Genomic DNA, 23,383 nt, shown 5'->3' on the forward strand with positions numbered 1-23,383 from the left:
CAATTCTTTTTACCTTCCCTCTCTCTCAAAAATTGGTGATCATGCACAAGAATTTTCATTACAAGAGACATTTTCTCTCTTAAGTATGAAAATATATTTGAAAAGAAAACGAATTTGTTTATTTTGAAAAAAAAAAAAAAAAAACTAACCAACCGATGAATCGTCTTAAAGTTTCCCTTTGATTTACGTAGATACAAAATCCAAAGGAAAGAAACAACAGCAGCCAATTTTTTTTTTCCCTGGTTTTATATTTTTACCTTCAATTTTGTGAAATGAAAACATAATAAATATTTATTTTAAAAGAATTATATATAAAATATTTTTCGAAAGAGATATTTTGCACCCAAACAAACAAATAAATTTGAAGTTGGGTTTGAAAAGGAATCCCAGTAAAACTATAGTGTTGTTTCAGTAGGAAAATATTAATCCGAAAAAACAAGCCAAATTTCGTTTCAGGGAGACTGTAAATTTTTTAGTCAAATTCCAGGTAGACTACTGAGGTGAGTGTGTGTGTTTATATATATATATATATATATTAAGTAATAACTAGTTTCTTATCTAATTTTTTTTTTTTTTTTCAAAAAAATAAAAAATAAAAAATAAAATTTGAGCAGTGCGTCAAATTCTGGTCGTTAGGTTTTATCTAGCAAAAAGTTGAATCGAACTACCTTCGTCCCAAAATACATTACCGATAAATAAAATTAAATTGGGGCAGTTTCCTTTCCTTTTCCTGCTAGGTTTTTGCTATTACTACGTATATCTCTACCACTATATATATCATATTCATTCATCTCCCGCTTCGTACACAGAAATCTGAAAGAGAGCTTCGTACACAGAAATCTGAAAGAGAAAATTTGGGTTTTCCATTGTACAGGTTGTTGAAGATCGCGATCCAGGAAAATAATGGCATACAGTACAGATTTTGACGATGACCTAATCAGCAATCTCCCAGATGAGCTTCTATCTTCAATCATCACACTCCTTCCGGCGAAAGAAGCCGTAGCAACCACCGTCTTGTCTCGCCGGTGGAGCCACTTGTGGACGTCCCTCTCTCGCCTCGATTTCGACCATTTAATTGATCCATTCGAAAGCATTGAACACGTCGTCTCGTCTCAACAGGGTAATGTCACCGTCTTCCGGATTTGTCACTCTCCGGAAGACTGGCCGCGTTTGGCGAAATTGATCAATCACCTCAAAGTGGACAAAGCCATAGAAGAGCTCGGACTCACTTGGATAGATGATGGGTACGATCGGTGTCTTGACTCGTCTATTTTGCCGGCGAGTTTCTTCCGGTGTGAAACTCTCCGTGCCCTAGAACTCAGTAAGTACAAGCTCCGTGCCGACAACTTAACTATTGCGCCTGCTTTTCAAGGTTGTGTGAATCTCACAACTCTAAATCTCAACTCGATCCGATTAACCTCTGAAATTCTTTTCAGAATCACATCCAACTGTAAATTATTGGAGAATTTGAGCATATGTTCTTGTAGGGGATTAGATTATCTTAAATTTTTTTCGGACAAGCTGAAGTTTTTGAAACTCAGGAATTTACAGGCAAACGATGTGGATATATGTGGCAAGGGTATCACTGGACTAGTGTTTCATAATGTTTCTTGCTCCTCGAGAACTATTTTTATTCACTGCCCAAACCTCAAAGAATTTCGACTTTATTGTCAAAATCTCACATATTCTCTGGTTCTCCAAAGATGTTTTGGTCTCCTGGTACGTGTTGCTCCTCTGAATATACACATATATAATTTTTTTTGAAAGTTGAAGCTAAAACACACCCCAATATTAAACCCTTTAATGGGGTTTGGTTTTGAGAATATTATATACTTGTCATTTTCTTTTTTTCCCATGTTCTCATTAGAAGTAGTAGTATGAATATTATACTTATCAAGATTTTTCAATTTTTCTTCCTTTTTCTCATTAGAGAAGTATTACTGAACATGGAGGAGAAGCCTTTCTTTCTCTCCCGGATTTGCGCTTGTTATGCACTAAATTAGACTTGAACAACATGGAAGACGCCATTTTACTCTCTTTAATCTTCAGATCGAGTGTCCATCTACAAGAAATCGACATTATAAATCGGGTCAGTTGATCCAATGCCAAAACGTTACATGATAATTTTAGTTTACTGTATATTAGCATTATTTTCTTATATTAGGAATGACAGAGGCAAGTGTGACAATATTGCATGTAATTAAGTTCTGACATAAAGCAACAATTTTTATTTTTCTTAAAGTGAATTAAAGTACTACCATTTACAGTAAAAACAATGTTAAACATCAGGTTTTTTGGCCTCCATATTCATCAAATATTAATCAACATTTTAGTGTGTGTGTGTGTGTGTATTTTCTAATGTAGTATTCTAATTATTCATTTTTAAACTTTCTCAATCAGGCCAGATCAAATTCTAGAAACGTCCAACTTCCATATGACGAGTCTATGTTTTGGGAAAAAACAGAATTGTTCGATAGTATAACGCATCACCTCAGGGTAGTTTGGATAAGGGGTTTTGCAGGAAGAGAGAGAGAAATGAGGCTTGCTTCTCATCTCATCCAGAATGCTACTATGTTGGAGAAAATTGTGATACAATGCAACAATAATAATTGTTCGGGACATGGAGCACTCACCATGAGAATCTTGCAATTGCTGCCAAAGGCCTCCTTAAATGCTGCTGTAATCCTGAAACCGCCCTCCAAGTTTATAACCGAGGTTGGTGATGATTTTGATTATTGGGTTTCGACACGTCAATGATACTGTGTTGAACATCACTGTTAATTTCAAAAGTTATATTATTTTCATTATCATATGGATTATGGGGAAAGATACGTTAGTATGAAAACTGTACATGCCTAGTTGTTCTGCTATTTGCGAGGTCAATTTGAGATTTGTTTTTGCAAGAGAACTGAATATTTAGCAATATGTATGGGCTAATCTTTGTAATATTTCTGGCTCTCGTTGCTTGCATGCGGGAAGCATTGGAAGAAAATTGCAACTTGAATTTCATTAATGTATTTTGCACTTTCAACTTCTGTGACTGCACATTTGCTGTGGACTAGATATGCTGATTTATTATTATTATTATTATTCCATTGGATTTTGAAATTTTCTTTTTTAACTGGTTATAGTTTCCTGTTGTTCTTTTGGTAAAATATATGTCCGTTGTTGAATGTGTTTCCAAGTTGCTTGTTCTTTCTCTTTTTCCTTTTAAAGTCGTAATTCCAATAGCCTTCATAGGAAAAACACTAAGAAACACCTTAATAACTTTGAAATTATGAGGAAGTGAAAAACGTGATTTCATTATGCGTTTCAAGCCTGGGATAATGTCCGACAGAATATGGGTTATGTCCTGCATACATGAGAAATTCTCTTTCTGACTGACAAGGAGGGTTGGGAGCAAGGGTTTTATATTTGTTGACAAAATATGCTCTGAGAATCAGTAATTCATCAGCTGTTGATAAGTCTAAGTCATGTCCTCTCCTCTGTGTCAAGCCATATCTTTCTGATGATTGCAAACTGTCTTCCAAGTTTGTATTTGTTGATGAAGAATAAATATAGTTGGTATTAATTCCCGGGAATTACAAGTCTTTCAGCTTATCTAGGTCGACTCAGATCATCTTATGCGTATGGTGATTTTTTGAGATGGAAGCTATCAAAGCTTAAATTGTTAAGTGGAAAATAGAAGTGGAAAGTGGTACGTCAATGTTGTTTTTTGAAAATTTACAATTATAATGGTTATGCTCTCATCGTAGAAAGAATGTACTTTGTAGCAATTTTACTTAAGAAGGTATTTCTCTCGAAAGGTAAACACACTAACTTTAGGGGAACATATGTGTGTGTGTGTATATATATATATATATTTGGAAATGGTTTGGCTGGTTTAGTGGGAGTAAATCCTGCTTAAAAAGAGACCATCAATGTCGTTGATGAGGATTTTTTGTAATGTTGGTATGCTAATGGGGTTAAAAGTATTTGCATAAAACAGAGTAGATCTGAAGCAAATAGCAAGGGTTTTTTTTTTTAACAACAGGGGGCTATTTGCACAATTTGTATATGGTAAGGGTTTTTTTTGCACTTTACCCTTCAATGACCAATGATAACATTTTTATATATCCACCCATCTTTCTATTTATGTGTTCTTTAATTTCGATGGTTTGGTCCTTTTACTTTCTCTTTCTAATTTTACTTATAAATTTTGAAATACAGAAATGTTTAATTGAGTAAAACTAGCCAACTGTTATTATGAACTTGTTTTGCACTTTATCTAGAATTCACAATATATTCCTGTGGACCTCAAAGTTGTGGATGCAATTTCGAAGATAAGATATGGCATCAAAAAATGGAACGTAACTGTTATTAGTGGCTTGTTGATTGTCGTGGGGGGGAGGGGGTTTTAACTTACATTTTTTATAAAGTTTTATAGCATTTACGTGAAGAAGATGATCATGTTACTGATGATGACGACACAATGGTCTCAGTTATATAAATGATTGTCTGCAAGATATGGTGATGACGGCATAAAAATTAATTGTCGCACAATTTGGTGATGATGAATAGGCAGTTAATAAATTCTGTCAAAGAGGGGCTTCTCCTTCTTAATGAAATCTGCAGCACCCAATTTTATTAGTTTTACTTCAACTAGGGGACTTTTCATGCCCGATCTGCAGGGGTCTCCTCTCCTGTCTGGAGTTTAGGTATCCCTATTGTATATTACACTGTTGGAGCGTGCGCCGGGCCGGGCCGGGCCCGGGGGGTGTGTGTCGAGATGGATGGGATATTATCCCTAAGGAAAGAAACGGGTCTTCTCCATTTTTGTTTGGTTGAATGAAATGGATGATAGAAAAGTTTAATGGAATGATATTTTTTTTTTCTCTTTGGTTGGAAGGAATAGAATGAGAGTTTTTATATTATTTTTACCAATACACCTTCATTATATAGAATTATAGAATGTAGGTATTCATTTCAAAAATTTTGAAAAGGTTAATATTGTAAATTAAAAATTTATAGGTAATTATTCTTTTTTTTTTCTCCTCTCTTTCCTCAAAGTGGGCGGATAGAAAAACATACCCCCAAAAAAAAAACATAGCATTAGGGTTAGAGATTATTATATATTGAGAGTATGTTATAGTTTTTTGGGGAAGAAATATATAATGATATATATGTGTATATATATATATATAGAGAGAGAGAGAGAGAGAGGCTGGTTTACCGAAATTTGGAAAAAAATGGTTTGAGCACGTTGATCAGGAGAGAGACTGAAATAGATATTGGGGATTTTTGTGAAAATTGGATTTGGAGGTATTTGGGCATTAACAGTGAGGAGAAGCACATGCCTTGTGAAGGAGATAACATGGAGATGTGTTGTGGAGAAGATGAACAGTGACGATGTATATATATATATAATATGCATGTTTATACATAATGGCCTAAGTGAGTGAGTGGTTGTTGTAACAAATAGTGAAAAGGTGTTTGGGTAATAATCATCACATTAAGGGGCATTAGAGGCTTTTCATGCAAATAATTAAATTGTACATTGCTTGTCGCGTGACAGCCACATGATCCTTCGCCGGTAAGTTTTGACCGGAGGCTCTCCGAATGGTGTAATTTGCAACAAAAATGAATAATTAAGGGATTTGTTGCTAACTGACCAATAGGTCGTTTTCTTTTTTTCTTTTTCATTTTTTTTTCTTTTCATTTTACCCTTTTTTTATTATTTATTTTTTGGTTGGGGAACTGGGTTTATTTTATTTTATTTTTCTGGCAAACAACCATAGAGATTTAGGATGTTTCATAGAGAGATTTTGTATTTTGAGAAAAGGATTGCAGATACCTTTGGGTTTCCCCATACTTGCCATTTTCCAATAAATGGATCAACTTTGGGCAGTTGCATTCTTTTCCTTTTGGGTGTAGCAAAGGCGTATGCGCTACTCCTTTGCTGATCCGTTACCCACTCAATTGATATCATACCCATTGATCATCATGCTTCTTCTCGTGGCTTAACTTTTTGTAGATGTCGGTAGGACTTTCTCAGCTTCTTTAGTTTTTCCTAGTTTGTTGTCAAATTTCACTTTTGAAAGACTATTGTTTTGATCTCATGTCAGCTTCAGGTTATAAGTGTTGAGCCTAATGCTTGCTTTTCTGAACTAGTCTTCTTAACTGAAAGCTTGTGACATTCTCCACGTGGATTGATTCTGCAACTGAAAAAAAGGATCAATTTACCATTAGAAAAAGACGTTTAGTGACTTAATTTACGTTTATATATCCAAACATTCATCTAAGCTTCACTTTGTTTGAGTTGATCCTACCAGCTAAGCTGATATGCTTTGGAATAACCGAGACGTTATGTTATGAGAGTCATGGATGGCAAATTACGACACGACTATCAACATGACTCGAGATAAGCGGGTTTGAATTGATCTTAAATAAATTTGAATTATAAATGAATTGATACAATTAACCCCGTTTACTTAACCGTGTCGAATTAGGATTGAAGAATTCAACCCGTGTAACCTATTTATACCTTTTTAACTCAACATGTCTTAATCGTGAATATAACCAGTTCGCTTTATTGCCTGTTGGCTTATGGCTTCAACCATAAACCATAGGCCAAGATTTGAAACTAGTGAGAGAAAAAATATATATATATATTTATATATATATATGGACAATTAAGTAATTTCAACAATAACCTTGACTTACACCTGATGATTTTTCTTCTCATTTTGAATATTTAAATTAATTGTGACAAAAAATTTCTAGTATTTATTATTTGATTGAATATTAAATTTCTCGTTTTAATAAACAGGTCATTAAAACGGATTAACATGTTAACCCGTTTAATAAACAGGTCGGGTTTGAATTTAGTAAAATATCCTTACATCGACACGATAGAAATATAACTAACAAACATGAATTGTTACCCCTAGATGAGACCCACCACTTATCTCACATAATTCAATAACTACCCAATTCGATCCTAGAATATTACTTAAATCACTTGTTTGCACAGTTAAAACATATACTTGTGTGAGAAAAAGAAATTTTCAATTTCACTCCAATTTACAAATTTTATGATTAAAGTACATATATGTAAGGTCTAGCACTAGCAGTTTCGTGGCAACTAAAAAATTGTCAAAGTTGATTTGTGCTACACAAAACTATGCAATTTCAGTTGAAAATTAGCTTCATTAGACATCTAACAAAATGCAGAAGTATTATTTTTGTGTGAATCAAAACTAATTAGGTTCACGTAGCCAAGACCAGAACCTTGGTATGCAACTGTTTCAGAGAAGTACCACTGAACTTGCACTTGGGTGGTTCAGCACCCTCATAAAATTCTAAGCTGAAATGAATTGGCCGTTGAAATGGTCCTGTCATTACAGTTAGAATAGGAACAACTCTGCATCATGATGGCTACAAAGAGCTCTCCCCTTCTTTCCATGCCCCACCCTTGGCAGGTTATGTAAATTGGGAACTAATGGACCACCATCATAAAAGGGTCTCACAAGATATTGTTGATATATATAACCTGCAAAGGGTGGGGCATGGAAAGAAGGAGAGAGCTCTTTGTAGCCATCATGATGCAGAGTTGTTCCTATTCTAACTGTAATGGCAAATAGACCAACTAGCAGCTGAGCCACATGTTAACATTGGGGAGTTCTGGTCACTTCAAGCAAAGCCATCCATTGAAAGATCAGTCTTGCCAAAAACAGAACATATAATAGTACAGAGAAAGAATGTCTCTTCTACAAACTTTAACAGCACCAGTAGCAACAAGAATGTAAAGGAAAAAGATACAATTATCAAACACAACATATTCATTACCCCCATTGATATCAACTCTTAATAGTCCTATTTCTATTTGTTAACAACCTCCACCACAAAGTTTACTCAGAAAGAACAAAATAAAGAAAGAAGATTTGAAAAGGAAAGAAAAAGGAACACTTGTATATTAAGGTCAACTAGCTCACAAAAATTGGGGAAAGAATTCACGCTAACACTGATGGATGATTCATCTGCTTAAGTTGCAGCCCAATCCTTGCGGATGTCGAATTTGTAGTTGACCTCCAAGTAGCATTTGTAATCATCACATAGACACTGAAAATAAAGAAAAATGAAAATCAGAAGGGTAACATGAGCTACACAAAAAATGTATTTGACCATAAATTGTTTTGCCTTATTCTTAGTTCCATTGCTGATCAAGTTAAAGTTTTTATTGAATAATTCACATAGGAAGCTTTAAATATCATAAACTAAGTATACAGTTCACCATGGGCCATAACCCTTGCAGTGGTTGGTCGAACAACATTACATTTGCATCAGGAATAGTTGGGCCACGAGCTCAAGATAAAATGATCACACAGGAAGGTAGGTGACTCAATTTGACAGGTCTTCCACATCAAAAATTTTGCATCAGTGTGAGATTATAAAATGCAGTGGCACATTCAGAGGTCCAGAATTACAGGACACCTGAATTAGTCCAGATTTTATTAATTAAAAAATCAGGAAAAAGAAGATTATGGAAGAGGGTAGCTAATGGAAGTAAACTTAATAACTGGAAAGAACTTCAAAATCAGAATTTTCTTAATGATACCCACATGTCTCAAACTCGTGAGTTATAGGATGCCGGAATTAGTCCAAAGTTCATTAGTTGACCAGGACAAGAAAATCAAGGAGGAGGGTTGCTAATGGTGGTAAACACAACATCTTGATACTTATAAAATTTCATACTCAAATTTCTTAATGGTGATACGCATGCCAATGCATAATTTTAATGGAAAAATATATGCAAAAAAAAATAAAAATAGTACAGACAGTTGATTTTATTGGCCGGGGTGATAGATCTATGTTGATTTTGCAATCAAATTCAAGGAACAGTGAATTCTAGTAATACCTCCGTGGTTAAAATTTCAGGATCAGATATCATTAATTAGTATGTTTCCTACATCATGTTTTACAAATATAATTTCCTCAGTCATTAAACTAATATGCATGCATGAAACCTTTATTGATGATATAGACAATAAAGTGTAGTGAAAAGGGGAAGAAACCAAACCTTTCCTCTTGATGGCTTGGATTGGCTTTATTCTTCAACTTACCAAGAACTCTATGAAGATACTGCAAAATTCATCATTTAATAGTGTTAATTACCTCTTGATTGTTCATCCTTTTATATGATTGCATGAAGACATACACAAATTCATATCAAGAGGGAATTAAGAGAAAAAAAAACCATCAAAACCAACAAAAGTCATTGCTGATCAAGTTAAAGTTTTCAGTGAATAATTCACATAGGAAGCTTTAAATATCATAAACCTAGCAAAAGAAAGTCTATGACAAAAACCAAGTATACAGTTCACTGTGGGCCATAACCTTGCAGTGGTTGGTCGAACAACATTACATTTGTGTCAAGAATATTTGGGCCACGAGCTCAAGATAAAATGATCACACAGGAAGGTAGGTGACTCAATTTGACAGGTCTTCCACATCAAAAATTTTGCATCAGTGTGAGATTATAAAATGCAGTGGCACATTCAGAAGTCAAGAATTATAGGACACCTGAATTAGTCCAGATTTTATTAATTAAAAAACAGGAAAAAGAAGATTATGGAAGAGGGTAGCTAATGGAAGTAAACTTAATAACTGGAAAGAGCTTCAAAATCAGAAATTTCTTAATGATACCCGCATGTCTCAAACTCGTGAGTTATAGGATGCCGGAATTAGTCCAAAGTTCATTAGTTGATCAGGACAAGAAAATCAAGGAGGAGGGTTGCTAATGGTGGTAAACACAACATCTTGATACTTATAAAATTTCATACTCAAATTTCTTAATGGTGATACGCATGCCAATGCATAATTTTAATGAAAAATATATGTAAAAATAAATAAAAATAGTATACAGTTGATTTTATTGGCCAGGGTGATAGATCTATGTTGATTTTGCAATCAAATTCAAGGAACAGTGAATTCTAGTAATACCTCCGTGGTTAAAATTTCAGGATCAGATATCATTAATTAGTATGTTTCCTACATCATGTTTTACAAATATAATTTCCTCAGTCATTAAACTAATATGCATGCATGAAACCTTTATTTAAAGAACCATTTTGTGTGAAAGATGCATTATGTGGCTGTTTTTTTACCATTTCCTCACAGTTAGAAAGATATTGAATGGACTTCATTCAAGTCTCATTGTAAGCAGCTCCATAGAGTTGCTTTGAAATACAACCTCGTACAACACGAGAACTGCATTCCTGGCAGACAACACTTCTAGTTGACAATTTCTTTTTAATTTACAAAAATTGTTGAAAACAATATCCAAGGAAACACTATGAAAGTAGGGATATGCTAATTACAGCTAGTTTGTGTTCAGGAAAGTTGAGAGGTTACCCAATGATTTGCACTTTCCCTGCTTTAAAAAATTTGGATCTTCGCCGTAAAAAACTGGGCTCTCTACATAGCTATCCAAGTAGACTGAATTCTCGAATGACGAAGTTGCAATTGTGTTCTCATTGACATCTGGTGGAAGGTTAGGATCATACGAGATTATATCACCGTCAAATTTAACCATAAGAAGATGCCCAGTTTTTCTGAATCCTAACACTCTGCTAGGATGACATCCCAAATCAATTGAGTACAAGAAAGTCCAATTATCCGCCACTCCATACTCTTGCATATTCCATATTGCACATGATGTGCTATAAACAGAATCATGATTATAATGAAAAAGGGTGATACATTCCCCAGTCAGAGACATTGCAACTTTTTGACCGCTTTCTACACTACCTGGAAATAACACCAAAGACTTCTGAACACATATGGAATAGTAAAATCACATGTTCTTTGTTATATAAATTTGGGCCATGCCCGTGTGCCAATTCGTGGGCATACCCTTCCACTTCATCCCCATCCAAACCTTGGTCATTTTCTCCACCTGGGTTATTCCCTACATCTTCCTCCCCAACAAGTGGAACATATTTAAAAGCAATCCAATGGGAAGCTCCATGGGTGAATATAGATGATTGTGAATCAATATAATAGCCCCAATCACAGTCCTTGGTTCTCCACCTACCAGTACACAAATCAAATATCTCTATTTCTGGTCCGAATTCATTAACGTTATTATCCCAAGGGAAGACAACTCTCACTACCTTGAAGTCTTCAGACGAAGTACTGTATCCAAAGCCCAACGAAAATTTGTGAACATCGTCATATTGAATACTGGGTGGAGGGGGAAGGTGCATAGCCTTTTTAAGCGTCGGATTCCAAATTACCACCCTACCATCTCCCTCCAAATTGCCAGACAAATAATACAATCCCGCACAGGACCCAACAATATTCAAGATTCTATCAGGCTCAATTAATCCACTTTTATAAGATTCTTCACATACTGAAGTTTGCTTGAAAATCTCATCATTATCGTGAACAGAAATAACTTCTTTGTTGTGAGCCACAGAATAATACCTGAGGATAAGTTTGTTGTCACCCTTGTTGGCTATTGACATTGCCAAGCGCTGATACAAAAATTCACGATTCATTACTAGAGAGCTCCACGGTTTGCATACATGTCGGCTGATTAGAAGCTTCTTCAGGGACAGCCGTTTAAGAATTTCGTACATCAAATCTGGGGTGAGATCGTCAAACCGGCCCATTGATTCTTTAGATGAAACTGTCATCAAGAAAACCAAAAGAACAAATTGGAAACGTTCTCAGAACCAAAGAACCACCACGGATCAAGAAAACCCAAAGAACAAATTGGAAACGTTCTCAAAATGAACCCAAACCATCAGCCAGAGAACAACCACCGATCAAGAAAACCCAACGAACAAATTGGACAAGTTCCTCATAATGAACCCTGCGGCGTGAAAAACCCTAAAAAACTATCACCCAAAGAACAATGGACACCCAAATTGGAATTGAAATGTTCTTAAGAATGAACCCTAGTGCGTGAAAACCCCTAAAAGAACATCGTCATTCAAGAACGATTCAAAAATAGATTGATTTAGGGCTGCTCATGATCTTCAAAAAAAAAAAATGTAGAAACCCAGAAGCTTGGTCACCATCAAATTCAAACCATAAAGAGGAGAAGATGGGTTATGATGCGTTTTGGTTTTGTTGGAGAATATATATATATAGAGAGAGAGAGAGAAGTTGCCGGAAAGGTGAGTTTTGGGTATAGAAGAGGAGACTGAAAGTGTTAAGAGTGAGAAAGAGTAATTTGAAAAGAAAGAAAGAGAGACAGACAGAAGCGTGCCTCGAGGAGAGAGAACGTCCCTTCGGATAGAGAGAGAGGATAGCGAAATAGTGTGTGTGTGAGATTAAAAAATTAGGGGCAAACATGTCTTTTCCATTATTTAAATAAGAGTTTTGATTTTTATTTAAAATTAAGTTTAAAATACAAACACTAAAAAAAAATATTTTGAATTTTTTTTTTCAGGATGTAGAAAGATATTTACTTCAAAAAGAATTATATAAAAAATATTTTTCGAGTGATATTATTTTACACCGAAACGAGTCAAATTGCATTTCAGAAAGCCTGTATAATTTTTGTCCACTTCCCGGTAGACTGCTGAAGTATACACTATATATGTATATAGATATATATATACACACACACATATATATTAAGTAATATCTAGGCTTCTTATCCTATTATTATTTTTTTAACAATAAAATAAAATAAAGTTTGAGCAGTTTGTTGTATTTTCCTTTTTGGTGGGTAAATTTTTTGTAATATCCCTAATTTTAAAAAGGATATAAGTGAAATTTAATTAATGTATTTTATGTACTTATGTGGATATGTGTTTATGTTTAATTGATTAATTGTTTTATTGTGTATTTATTTGTATTTTTATTTGCTTAATTGTTTAAATGGTTTATTAGTTTTCTTAAATGTGTTAATTGGATTAAATTGGTGATTTAATTATAATTATAGATTAGGGTTTTATTTTCTTTTAAGTAGACACATTGTGGGACATAGCCGACTTAGTTGGAGAATGAATATTAAGTTGTTTCGTGTTCCTAATAATTAGAATTAGGTTATAGTTCTTTGGTTATATATATATAACATAATGTCGGCTAAGGGTTTTAAAATATACACAAACCCTATTCACGTATCAGAGAAATAGAGAGAGAATTGTGAGAAAAACAGAGGGAGTTTCAGTTAGGGTTTCGGCTGTGGATTAAAGGTCGGACCTAGGAAAAGGGAAGGTTGAGCAGTAGGAGGTTGACAGTAAGCGGACGTCGTCGGAAAGCTTAGGAAGACGGCGACGAGGTTTTGATTCCAAAACCACACAGGTAAGTTCTATTATGTCTCTCTCCCCTTGACATGTGTTCTGTGCATGCCTAGATGATCTCTAGGGTTTTAATCGGACTTTAAATAAATCGTGCATGCTTAGTATATGTTAATTTAATTGCCTGTATGTGTTTAATGTGATCTGGAATAGTTCCTGCAATTTTGGGTTTTATTGTTTGATATTAAAACTTAATGAATTGGTAATTGTTTTAATTGTTCTTTTTAATGCAAACTAGTTGGAATGAATAACTAGGGTGACACTGGATGCAATTTAGACTCTTAAGGTCAATATTAAGGTAGAAGAGAAGAGTTGGAAGTGACCGGAGACGAAACAGAAGGTCAGAAACGAATCAGGGCTCTCAGAGAGGGAGAGAGCCGGCTCTCTCAAATGCAGAGCCGGCTTTAGGGGTTTAGAGCCGGCTCTCACCCCTCTAGAGCTGGCTCCATGCGGCTCCAAGGGGCATGGAGCCGGCTCTATGCTTGGTTGGAGCCTGCTCCAAAGGTTTGAGAACAGGCTCTCCTATATACTTGAAAATTTGACTTTTTCTAGGCATCGTTTGGACGAGTTTGGTATTCTGGGTTGTTTAGGGGACTGTACTGAGGTTTTAAATGTATTTCTATGAAATTCTAAAACCTCATATTACATAATTTACACCGTTAAGCTAATGGGATGAACAGTATAAAAGTAACCAACTTTGCATGCTGTTAACAGATCGAAAGGACTAAATTATGTATCTTTGTTTTAACAATTTAATGGACTGTAGCATGGACTCTAAACATGCTATTAGGCTGTATTAGAACCCACACAGCAGAATTAATATTTTTATGCTAATGGATGTAACAGTAGGGAAGTTTAAACAATCTTGCACGCTGTTAACGGATAGGAAGGATTAAATTGTTTAATTTTGTTTTAGCAATTTAACGGACTGTAGTATGATTTATAAATCTTGTTTTGGATGCATAATAGGGTCATTTAATTATCAGACTTGATTTATGCTTACTCTGGATTCTAATTGCTGAGATATTAAACTCTGTTCTGCAATTATATGGATTAAATGCTTTGGATTTTAATTGCTGAACTATTAAATAACGTTCTAGCAATTACAGAAATGTTATTGTGGATTTTAGTTGATGAACTGTTTAAATTCTGTTTTTATCAACTATATGGATTATGTGGATTTTATTTGATGTACTGTTTATAATGTTGAATCATTATAGATCATATGCATTATATGCACCGGTATGGGACAGTGGTATATTAGGGATGAATTAGATCAAAACGCTAATTCCTACTTATTCATACATACAGAATGAATTAACTAAAACAGTTAAATCTTACGTGAATTTATGTCTTGTCAACTAAAAACAGTTGAACGACATATTGGATGGTTGTTGTTGTTGTTTTTTTTTTTTTTTTTTTTTTTTTTTTTTTTTTTTTTTTTATTTTTTATTCTACATTAGGAAGGTTAGGGATTTAATTAAAACATTTAAATCCTAATTATATGTTGTGTCTGGACGACGAACAGTTGACCGACACAACATTGTTTTTGGATGGAATTTATATATATATATAAGGTTAGGGATTTAATTAAAACATTTAAATCATAATTATATGTCGTGTCTGGACGACGAATAGTTGACCGACACAACATTGTATTTGGATGGAATTTACATATATAATTATGGTACCGCGAGATAAGCTTGAGTCTCAGAGTCGAAGGTTAGGGAGTGTATATGCAGTGGATGCGTAGCTGGTTATGATAAATTGAGGTGTACCCTTGTTAGGCTTAGATACTCGTGTCCACTCAGGTGCGTTTTGCATGTTGCTTTCTATTCAGGTTGAGACCTTCTATATAGTCCAGTGAATGTCCCTTAGTGTGGATATATATATGCATAGACTGGATAGATGTGGTTGAGATATCTAGGATCTATCTACGTATCGGGTCTTTGTTTGGATTGTAGTTAGGATAGAACTTGTTCGAAGGTCTGACCCACTATTATTTTTCAGGTAGCGGATGGTTTCAGGTCTTAAAGCTTGTTCGTGTTGAGCAGAGATGGTTACTCATTCTTCTGACGACGTAGGAGTTTTTTTCATGGTTTAGCATTGGATTTTCTTCAGTTGTTCATTTTTCAGTGTTGGATTTTTATTAGGGGTCCACCAGATGGTTTCCCGAGTTGTATTAGAAATGGAGAAGTTGGATGTATCAGAATAGTTTATTATCTATAAAATTTTATTTTGAGGATTAAGTTTTGGTTTATCGTTTTAGTCTATTTTCAGCATATTACTTATTCTTGTTATTCATATTATATTCTGTGTTCGATTATTGCCATTTGTTTTGATATCCTCGGGTGTTTGGGCGTGGGCCTGGCTAACCCGCATCCAGAGATCCGTGGGTATCACATTTTCTCTCGGATAAAGTTGAATTGTAATAGTTTTTTGGGTTAACCTCTGAGGTTTGTCATATTGACAGTCATAAGTTAAGCTTTTTTTGAACAATGACACCTCTTAAGTTTAAAAAAATTAACAAATACACCCCAATGGTCACTTGCCACGTCTGACATGTAATTAATTGACATCGTTGCCCTTTGACTTATTAATTGACCAATTTAAATAACGAAATTACCTTTCTACCCTTGTATAATATTTATAAAAATAAAAAATAAAAAATCCAATTTCAAACTAATTTTATCCTTCCTCCCAATACCATTTATTACTCCATCACCACTGTGAAGCTCTCTCACCCAAAATCACCACTTCAATTGATCAAAAATCGAAATCTTCAACACAAACACACATATATCTTAAATCTTCAACACAAACACACATATAATGGTGGCCACTGCCGCCGGTGCCGACTCCACCACCATGAAGCCCGCTCACCCAAAATCACCACTTCACCTGTTTAAAACCCGAATCCTCAACACAAACACACATATAAATACCATCACTTTAAAACAGCAAAATCTTCAACATATATATATACCTCCAAGATCAAAACGGCAGCAGCGGCAGTGGCGCCGCCGACTCCACTACATCCTTTGCCCCAAAGCTCGAGAAGGATCCGAAGAAGCGCATGGTCATCACAGGGATGTGCCCCATCTCCCTCTTCGGTAATAACGTCGATGCCGCAGCCAGATTCGAGGGTTCAACGGCGACAGCTTTCTTGGTGGTGATGGCGGCAACAACAGTAAGGGATTTAGGGGCAAAGAGGTCTAGGGATTTAGTGGTAGGTTCGAGGGAGAAGCAGTGGGTTTGGTGGTTGCTTTATTAGGGTTAGGGTTTGAGAGGCCATGGTTGTTATTTGTTGCCTCTGTTTTTTCTATTCTGGTGGATCAGTGGCTATGGTGGTGGTAGTGGTGAACCGGCGGCTATGGTGGTGGTGTCTATGTTCAGAATATACATATACATGTATAACACACACACATATATATATATATATATATATATATATATATTTTATATATCAATTATATATATATATATGTATTTTATATATCAATTACTGTTAGAGAGAGAAAATAGAGAAAGATAGAGTTCAGTTAGGTTTCTGATGGAGAAGGTGAGAAGTTAGGGAGGGAGAGTGCCAAGGGTAAAAACATTATTTTGGATTTATAATATTTAACAATTTAAATTAATAAAATATTGAAGGGCAATCTTGACTTTTCACATATTTTAAGGATGGTTTGGATTCCATTTCTAGCAAGGGTGTCATTGTTAAAAAAAAAAAACCTAACTAATATATGGTTGTTAATATGACAAACTTCAGGGATGTCATTATAATTATCCCTAATTTCTTTTTCTAATTAGATTTTTGCTAATAGATATAAATAAAATTAAAATTTGGGCAGTTTCAGTATTTTGTACTCCCCTATGTAATCATGTTCATTCTTCTACCGCTTTGTACACAGAAATCCGAAAGAGAAAATTTGGGTTGTTGAAGATCGCGATCCGGGAAAATAATGGCATACAGTACAGATTTTGACGATGACCTAATCAGCAATCTCCCAGATGAGCTTCTATCTTCAATCATCTCACTCCTTCCGGCGAAAGAAGCCGTAGCAACCACTGTCTTGTCTCGCCGGTGGAGCCACCTGTGGACGTCCCTTTCTCGCCTTGATTTCGACCCTGATGTTAAGGATGCGGACCTAGTTGATTTAATTGATCCATTCGAAAGCATTGAACACGTCGTCTCGTCTCAACAGGGTAATGTCACCTTCTTCCGGATTTGTCACTCTCCGGACGACTGGCCGCGTTTGCCGAAATTGATCAATCACCTCAAAGTGGACAAAGCCATAGAAGAGCTCGGACTCACTTGGATAGATGATGGGTACGATCGGTGTCTTGACTCGTCTATTTTGCCAGCGAGTTTCTTCCGGTGTGAACCTCTCCGTGCCCTAGAACTCAGTAAGTACAAACTCCGTTCCGACAACATCACTATTGCGGCTGCTTTTCAAGGTTGTGTGAATCTTACAACTCTAAAACTCAACTCGATCCGATTAACCTCTGAAATTCTTTTCATAATCATATCCAACTGTAAATTATTGGAGAATTTGAGCATAGTTATTGTAGGGGATTCGATTAACTTAAAATTTTTTCGGACAAGTTGAAGTTTTTGGAACTCCGGAATTTACAGGCAAACGATGTGGTTATATGTGGCAAGGGTATCACTGTACTAGTGTTTCATAATGTTACATGCTCCTCGAGAACTATTTTTATTCACTGCCCAAACCTTAGAGAATTTCGACTTTATTGTCAAAATCTCACATATTCTCTTGTTCTCCAAAGATGTTTTGGTCTCCTGGTACGTGTTTCTCCTCTGAATATACACACATATATAATTTTTTTTGAAAGTTGAAGCTAACACACACCCCAATATTAAACCCTTTAATAGGGTTTCGTTTTGAGAATATTATATACTCATCATTTTCCCTTTTTCCCATTTTCCGATTAGAAGTAGTAGTATGAATATTATACTGATCAAGATTTTTCAATTTTTCTTATATTTTCTCATTAGAGAAGTATTACTGAACATGGAGAAGCCTTTCTTTCTCTCCCGGATTTGTGCTTGTTATGCACTAAATTAGACTTGAACAACATGGAAGACGCCATTTTACTCTCTTTAATCTTCAGATCGAGTGTCCATCTACAAGACATCGACATTATAAATCGGGTAAGTTGATCCAATGCCAAAACGTTACATGATAATTTTAGTTTACTGTATATTAGCATTATTTTCTTATATATAGGAATGACAGAGGCTAGTGTGACAATATTGCATGTAATTAAGTTCTGACATAAAGCAACAATTTTTATTTTTCTTAAAGTGAATTAAAGTACTACCATTTACAGTAAAAACAATGTTAAACATCAGGTTTTTTGGCCTCCATATTCATCAAATATTAATCAACATTTTAGTGTGTGTGTGTGTGTGTGTGTATTTTCTAATGTAGTATTCTAATTATTCATTTTTAAACTTTCTCAATCAGGCCAGATCAAATTCTAGAAACGTCCAACTTCCATATGACGAGTCTATGTTTTGGGAAAAAACAGAATTGTTCGATAGTATAAAGCATCACCTCAGGGTAGTTTGGATAAGGGGTTTTGCAGGAAGAGAGAGAGAAATGAGGCTTGCTTCTCATCTCATCCAGAATGCTACTATGTTGGAGAAAATTGTGATACAATTGTTCGGGACAAGAAGCACTGACCATGAGGATCTTGCAATATCTGCCAAAGGCCTCCTTAAATGCTGCTGTAATCCTGAAACCGCCTTCCATGTTTATAACCGAGGTTGGTGATGATTTTGATTATTGGGTTTCGACACGTCAATGATACTGTGTTGAACATCATTTTTAATTTCAAAATTTATTTTATCATCATTATCATATGGATTATGGGGAAAGATACGTTAGTATGAAAAGTGTACATGCCTAGTTGTTCTGCTATTTGGGAGAAGTTCAATTTGAGATTTTTTTTTGCAAGAGAACGGAATATTTAGCAATATGTATGGGCTAATCTTTGTAATATTTCTAACTCTCGTTACTTGCATGCTGGAAGCAATGTAAGAAAATTGCAACTTGAATTTCATTAATGAATTTTGCACTTGAAACTTTTGTGACTGCACATTTGCTGTGGACTAGAATATGTGAAATGCACATGCTGAGATATGCTGATTTCCTTTATGTTTTTTCCCAATGGATTTTGAAATTTTCTTTTTAACTGGATATAAAAACATTGCTGCTTACATCCCGAGAGGATAGGAAATCAACCAACTAGAATAGAAAATAAGGTTAAGATGTTTATTTTATTTTTTTGTCCCTAGCAAATAAGTCCTATAATATTACTGGGGAGACTTGAACCTTCTACCTTTCAAAGTGAATGGAGGAGAGATACCACTAAACCACGGGTCTTCTCTTCTCTCATGTTAAGATTCGATTAACACAAACAATAAAATAACAAGCCTCTGGCATCCTGATAGAGAAGCTGCTAGAAATAGAATACTCTGAAATAATAGTTATTTTGCTGGATGAGATCAAGCTTCTCATGTAATTAGTACTATAACATTGTAATAAACATTCACCTCCTAATAAATTATAGGAATCCAGCTCTTCAAGAGAAAAAATTTGTCTCACCAACCTTTTTCTTTGAATCCCCAATGCAAAAGAAAACCTATCTATAGACTTTCAGGTTTAAAACATATTAATATAATAATCAGTAAAAGTGGAATATTGTCTATGCAAGCTATATAACAGATATAAGATATTTACCAAAAAAAACTAGATTGCAAAATTTTGAACCTTAATGAGAGATAAGGGAAGCTGTACAAAGGGCTTTAATATTACACCTTCAATGAAGCATTTTTTGAAGTCTTGAAGAGGAACGTAAACTTGAAGTATTTGCAGAACAAAAGATTGTGAAAACTAGGGGTTTTATTCTCCAACTACTGAAATTATAAATTAGGGTTCTTGGCAAATGTGTGTGTCATGTGTGTGTGTGTGAGAGAGAGAGAGAGAGAGGGGGGGTGGATGGGGTGGGGGCTGGTCGGCAATGGGAAGAACTGCAGAAGCCAGATGCGTTCAATTAGGAGGGCGACTGGCCAAGGCGAATCTCAGAGACAGAGAGAGAGACGGTGTATGGGGTTGGGGTTGGTCAGCGATGGTTCAAACTGCATAAGCCAGATCGTGACCAGTGATAGGAGGGCAACCGGGCATCTCAGAGACCATGAGAGAGAGGAACAGAGGAAGGTTGAGGTCAAGGTGTGAGGTTTGATGTGTGAAAGGTGATTACTCACTTGCAAGAAAAAAAATTGTGGGGGGCAATAGTGGGGGTTTTCTATAATTTCAGTGAGGGCAATTTAAAAATTTTATAGGTACATAATACCAAAAAAATATATATATATATATTAGTGGGGGCAATTTCCTCCTCTGAGCCCTGAGCAGGTTCATGCCTGCTTGCCTACAACCATATCAGGAGGGAGCTATGTGTCGGGCAGACCACAAGCTTGTCCATCAGAGTTGGTCTCTCATTTCTTCATCAATTTGTGTGGTATTAGACACTGGAATTGAAAATGTGTGTTCATTTAGTGTAGCTATCTCCATCCATCTTTGTCAATGCCCCTTTAAGGCATCAACAGGCACATCATTTTTTGTCAATACCAGCCTGCAATTTGGCTTCTAGAGAAGTCACTCAGGCCCCAAAACTGATGAGGTCTACAAAATTCAGGAAGGAAAGCCATTTTTAATGATCTTCGAAATTTTTTAACTCCTTGTATGTAAAACATGACTTCATTTTGCCAGAAATATTGAAGGACTTTGTATCAGTGAATTCACTATATTTGAAGCTGAGTTTTTTTTATATATCTTCATTGAAGTGAGTTGTAAATTTTATATATGCATCTACCTATCCAAGCAATTATCTTTAACTGGTTCAAGCTTTGGTCATTACCAATCAAGATAACATGGCAAGAGAAGTCATACTTCTCGTGAGTTGGATCAACTTGAAAGTGCAAACTCAGTTCCGACGACTCCAACATTGTTGCTGCTTTTCAAGGTTGTGTGAATCTGAAAACCCTAAAACTCAACTCGATCCAATTAACCTCTGAAATTCTTTTTGGAATCATATCCAACTGTGAATTATTGGAGAATTTGAGCATATGTTATTGTGAGGGATTAGATTATCTTAAGATTATTCACAAGTTTAAGTTTTTGGAACTCCAGAAATTACAGCCAATGAAGGTGGATATATGTGGCAAGGGTGTCACTGTACTAGTGTTTCATAGTGTTAGATGCTACACCAGCAGTATTTATATTAACTGCCCAAACCTTAAAGTATTTCGAGCTTATTGCAAATGTCTCACATATTCTCCGATTCTCCAAAGATGTTTTGGTCTCCTGGTACGTTTCTCCTCTGAACACACACACACACCATATATATAAATTTCCATAATATTGTCTATTATAGGGTTTGGTTTTAAGATTATTAACATACTTTATCATTTTCTTTTTTCCCAATTTCTCATTAGCATGAATATTATTATATTATACTACCAACAGGCCTGTGGCCTAGCGGTACAAGGCTCCTAATTCCCAAAGGGAGGTCAGGGGTTCATGGAGGCAATGTGTGTGAGTCCCAACTAGGAAAAAAAAAAAAAAAAAAAAAAAAAAGAATATTATTGTACTGATGAAACTTTTTTTTTTCATTCTCTGATTAGAGAAGTGGAGAAGACTCTCTTTCTCTCTCGGATTTGCACTTGTTATATACTTAAATTAGACTTGAACAACCTGGAAGACACTATCTTACTCTCTTTCATCTTCAGGTCGTGTGCCCATCTACAAAAAATGGACATTATAAATTGGGTGAGTTGATCCAATGCCAAAACGTTACAGGATAATTTTACTTCACTGTATTTTAGCATTCTTTTCTTATATATAGGAATGACAAAGGCAAGTGCGACAATATTAGTTGCATGTAATCGAATTCTGACATAAAGCAGTAATTTTTATTTTTCGCAGTAATTTTTATTTTTCTTCAAGTGAATTAAAGCACTATTATTCAATGTAAAACAATGTTAAATATCAGGTTTGCCTCCATATTCATCAAATATTAATAGTAATATATATATATTTTTTTCCTCACTAATGTAGTATTCTCATTATCCTTTTTTAAAATTTCTCAATCAAACCAAGCTCTAGCGAAGGCAAACGTCCATATTGTGAGTCTTAAGTTTTGGGAAAAAACAGAATTGGCCTATAGTATAACTCATCACCTCAGGGAGGTGCACATAATGGGTTTTTCAGGATAGAAGAGAGAAATGAGGCTTGCTTGTCATCTTATCACTAATGCTACTATGTTGGAGAAACTTGTGATACGATGCAACAATAATTGTTCGGGACAATAATTGTTCGGGACGAGGAGCAGTCACAGCGAGGATCTTGCAATTGCTGCCAAAGGCCTCCTTAAATGCTGCTGTAATCCTGAAACCGCACATACTTGCAATAAATGCTGCCAAGTTTATGAACGAGGTTGGTGGTGATTTTGATCATTGGGTTTGTCACGGCAATGATACCGTGTTGAACTTCGCTTTTAATTTCAAATTTTATATTATTTATGGGGAAAGATATGTTAGTATGAAAACTATATTTATTTTGCTATTTGGGAGAAGTTCAATTTGAGGTTTTTTTTGCAAGAGAGCATATTTAGCTATATTTATGGGCTAATCTTTGTAATATTTATAGCTCTCGTTACTTGCATTCTGGAAGCATTGGAAGAAAATTGCAAATTGAATTTTATTAAATGTATTTTGCACTTTCAACTTCTGTGACTGCAGATTTGCTGTGGATGTGCAATGCACATACTGAGATATGTTGATTTTTTTTTTTTTTCCAATGAAATTTGAAATTTTCTTGTTAAATGGATATAAAAAAAAACTCTGCTGCTTTATCCGAAGAAGATAGGAAATCAACCAAATCAGTGGTCCAGTGCATGATGTCCAGAAGATTAGAAAGAGAAGCATATTTGATGACTTTCTATAGGTTGTAATGTTAGTCCAATGGGGGTTAAATATGTAATCAGTTCATTATGTTAAGATT

The 23,383-nt window shown here is 35.1% G+C and overlaps 3 protein-coding genes and 2 long non-coding RNA genes across 6 annotated transcripts; 4 read left to right on the forward strand and 1 right to left on the reverse strand.

Moving 5' to 3' along the window:
* Positions 1-645: 645 nt before the first annotated feature.
* On the forward strand, positions 646-3,121 carry LOC132307432 (F-box/LRR-repeat protein 25-like). 2 transcript variants are annotated; one of them, XM_059805191.1, is made up of 3 exons: positions 646-1,719; positions 1,931-2,089; positions 2,406-2,554. In XM_059805191.1, exons 1-3 carry the CDS (start codon positions 904-906, stop codon positions 2,415-2,417), a joined length of 987 nt encoding a protein of 328 aa, XP_059661174.1. In that variant the 5' UTR covers positions 646-903; the 3' UTR covers positions 2,418-2,554. The 2 variants fall into 2 exon arrangements, with proteins under 2 accessions (XP_059661174.1, XP_059661173.1); XM_059805190.1 differs by having other exon boundaries at positions 650-1,719; positions 2,401-3,121.
* Positions 3,122-7,702: 4,581 nt separating this feature from the next.
* On the reverse strand, positions 7,703-12,274 carry LOC132307433 (uncharacterized). Its single transcript, XR_009482224.1, has 3 exons — positions 10,393-12,274; positions 9,059-9,120; positions 7,703-8,100 (listed from the first exon to the last, which is right to left on the reverse strand). It is a non-coding gene; the product is annotated as an uncharacterized LOC132307433 (long non-coding RNA).
* Positions 12,275-17,257: 4,983 nt separating this feature from the next.
* LOC132309646 (F-box/LRR-repeat protein At3g03360-like) lies at positions 17,258-17,880 on the forward strand. The gene is made up of 2 exons (XM_059807933.1): positions 17,258-17,753; positions 17,846-17,880. Exons 1-2 carry the CDS (start codon positions 17,258-17,260, stop codon positions 17,878-17,880), a joined length of 531 nt encoding a protein of 176 aa, XP_059663916.1.
* LOC132307434 (uncharacterized) lies at positions 17,881-19,418 on the forward strand. Its single transcript, XM_059805192.1, has 3 exons — positions 17,881-18,099; positions 18,313-18,468; positions 18,785-19,418. Exons 2-3 carry the CDS (start codon positions 18,394-18,396, stop codon positions 19,091-19,093), a joined length of 384 nt encoding a protein of 127 aa, XP_059661175.1. The 5' UTR covers positions 17,881-18,099; positions 18,313-18,393; the 3' UTR covers positions 19,094-19,418.
* A 912-nt stretch (positions 19,419-20,330) lies between these two features.
* Positions 20,331-23,110, forward strand: LOC132307435 (uncharacterized). Its single transcript, XR_009482225.1, has 2 exons — positions 20,331-21,688; positions 22,111-23,110. It is a non-coding gene; the product is annotated as an uncharacterized LOC132307435 (long non-coding RNA).
* The last annotated feature ends 273 nt before the right edge of the window (positions 23,111-23,383 follow it).

Source organism: Cornus florida, unplaced genomic scaffold (assembly GCF_030987335.1).
Source record: "Cornus florida cultivar Cherokee Brave unplaced genomic scaffold, ASM3098733v1 CherokeeBrave_3.0.0_Hap2_Chr05, whole genome shotgun sequence".
NCBI classification, from domain to species: Eukaryota; Viridiplantae; Streptophyta; class Magnoliopsida; order Cornales; family Cornaceae; genus Cornus; species Cornus florida.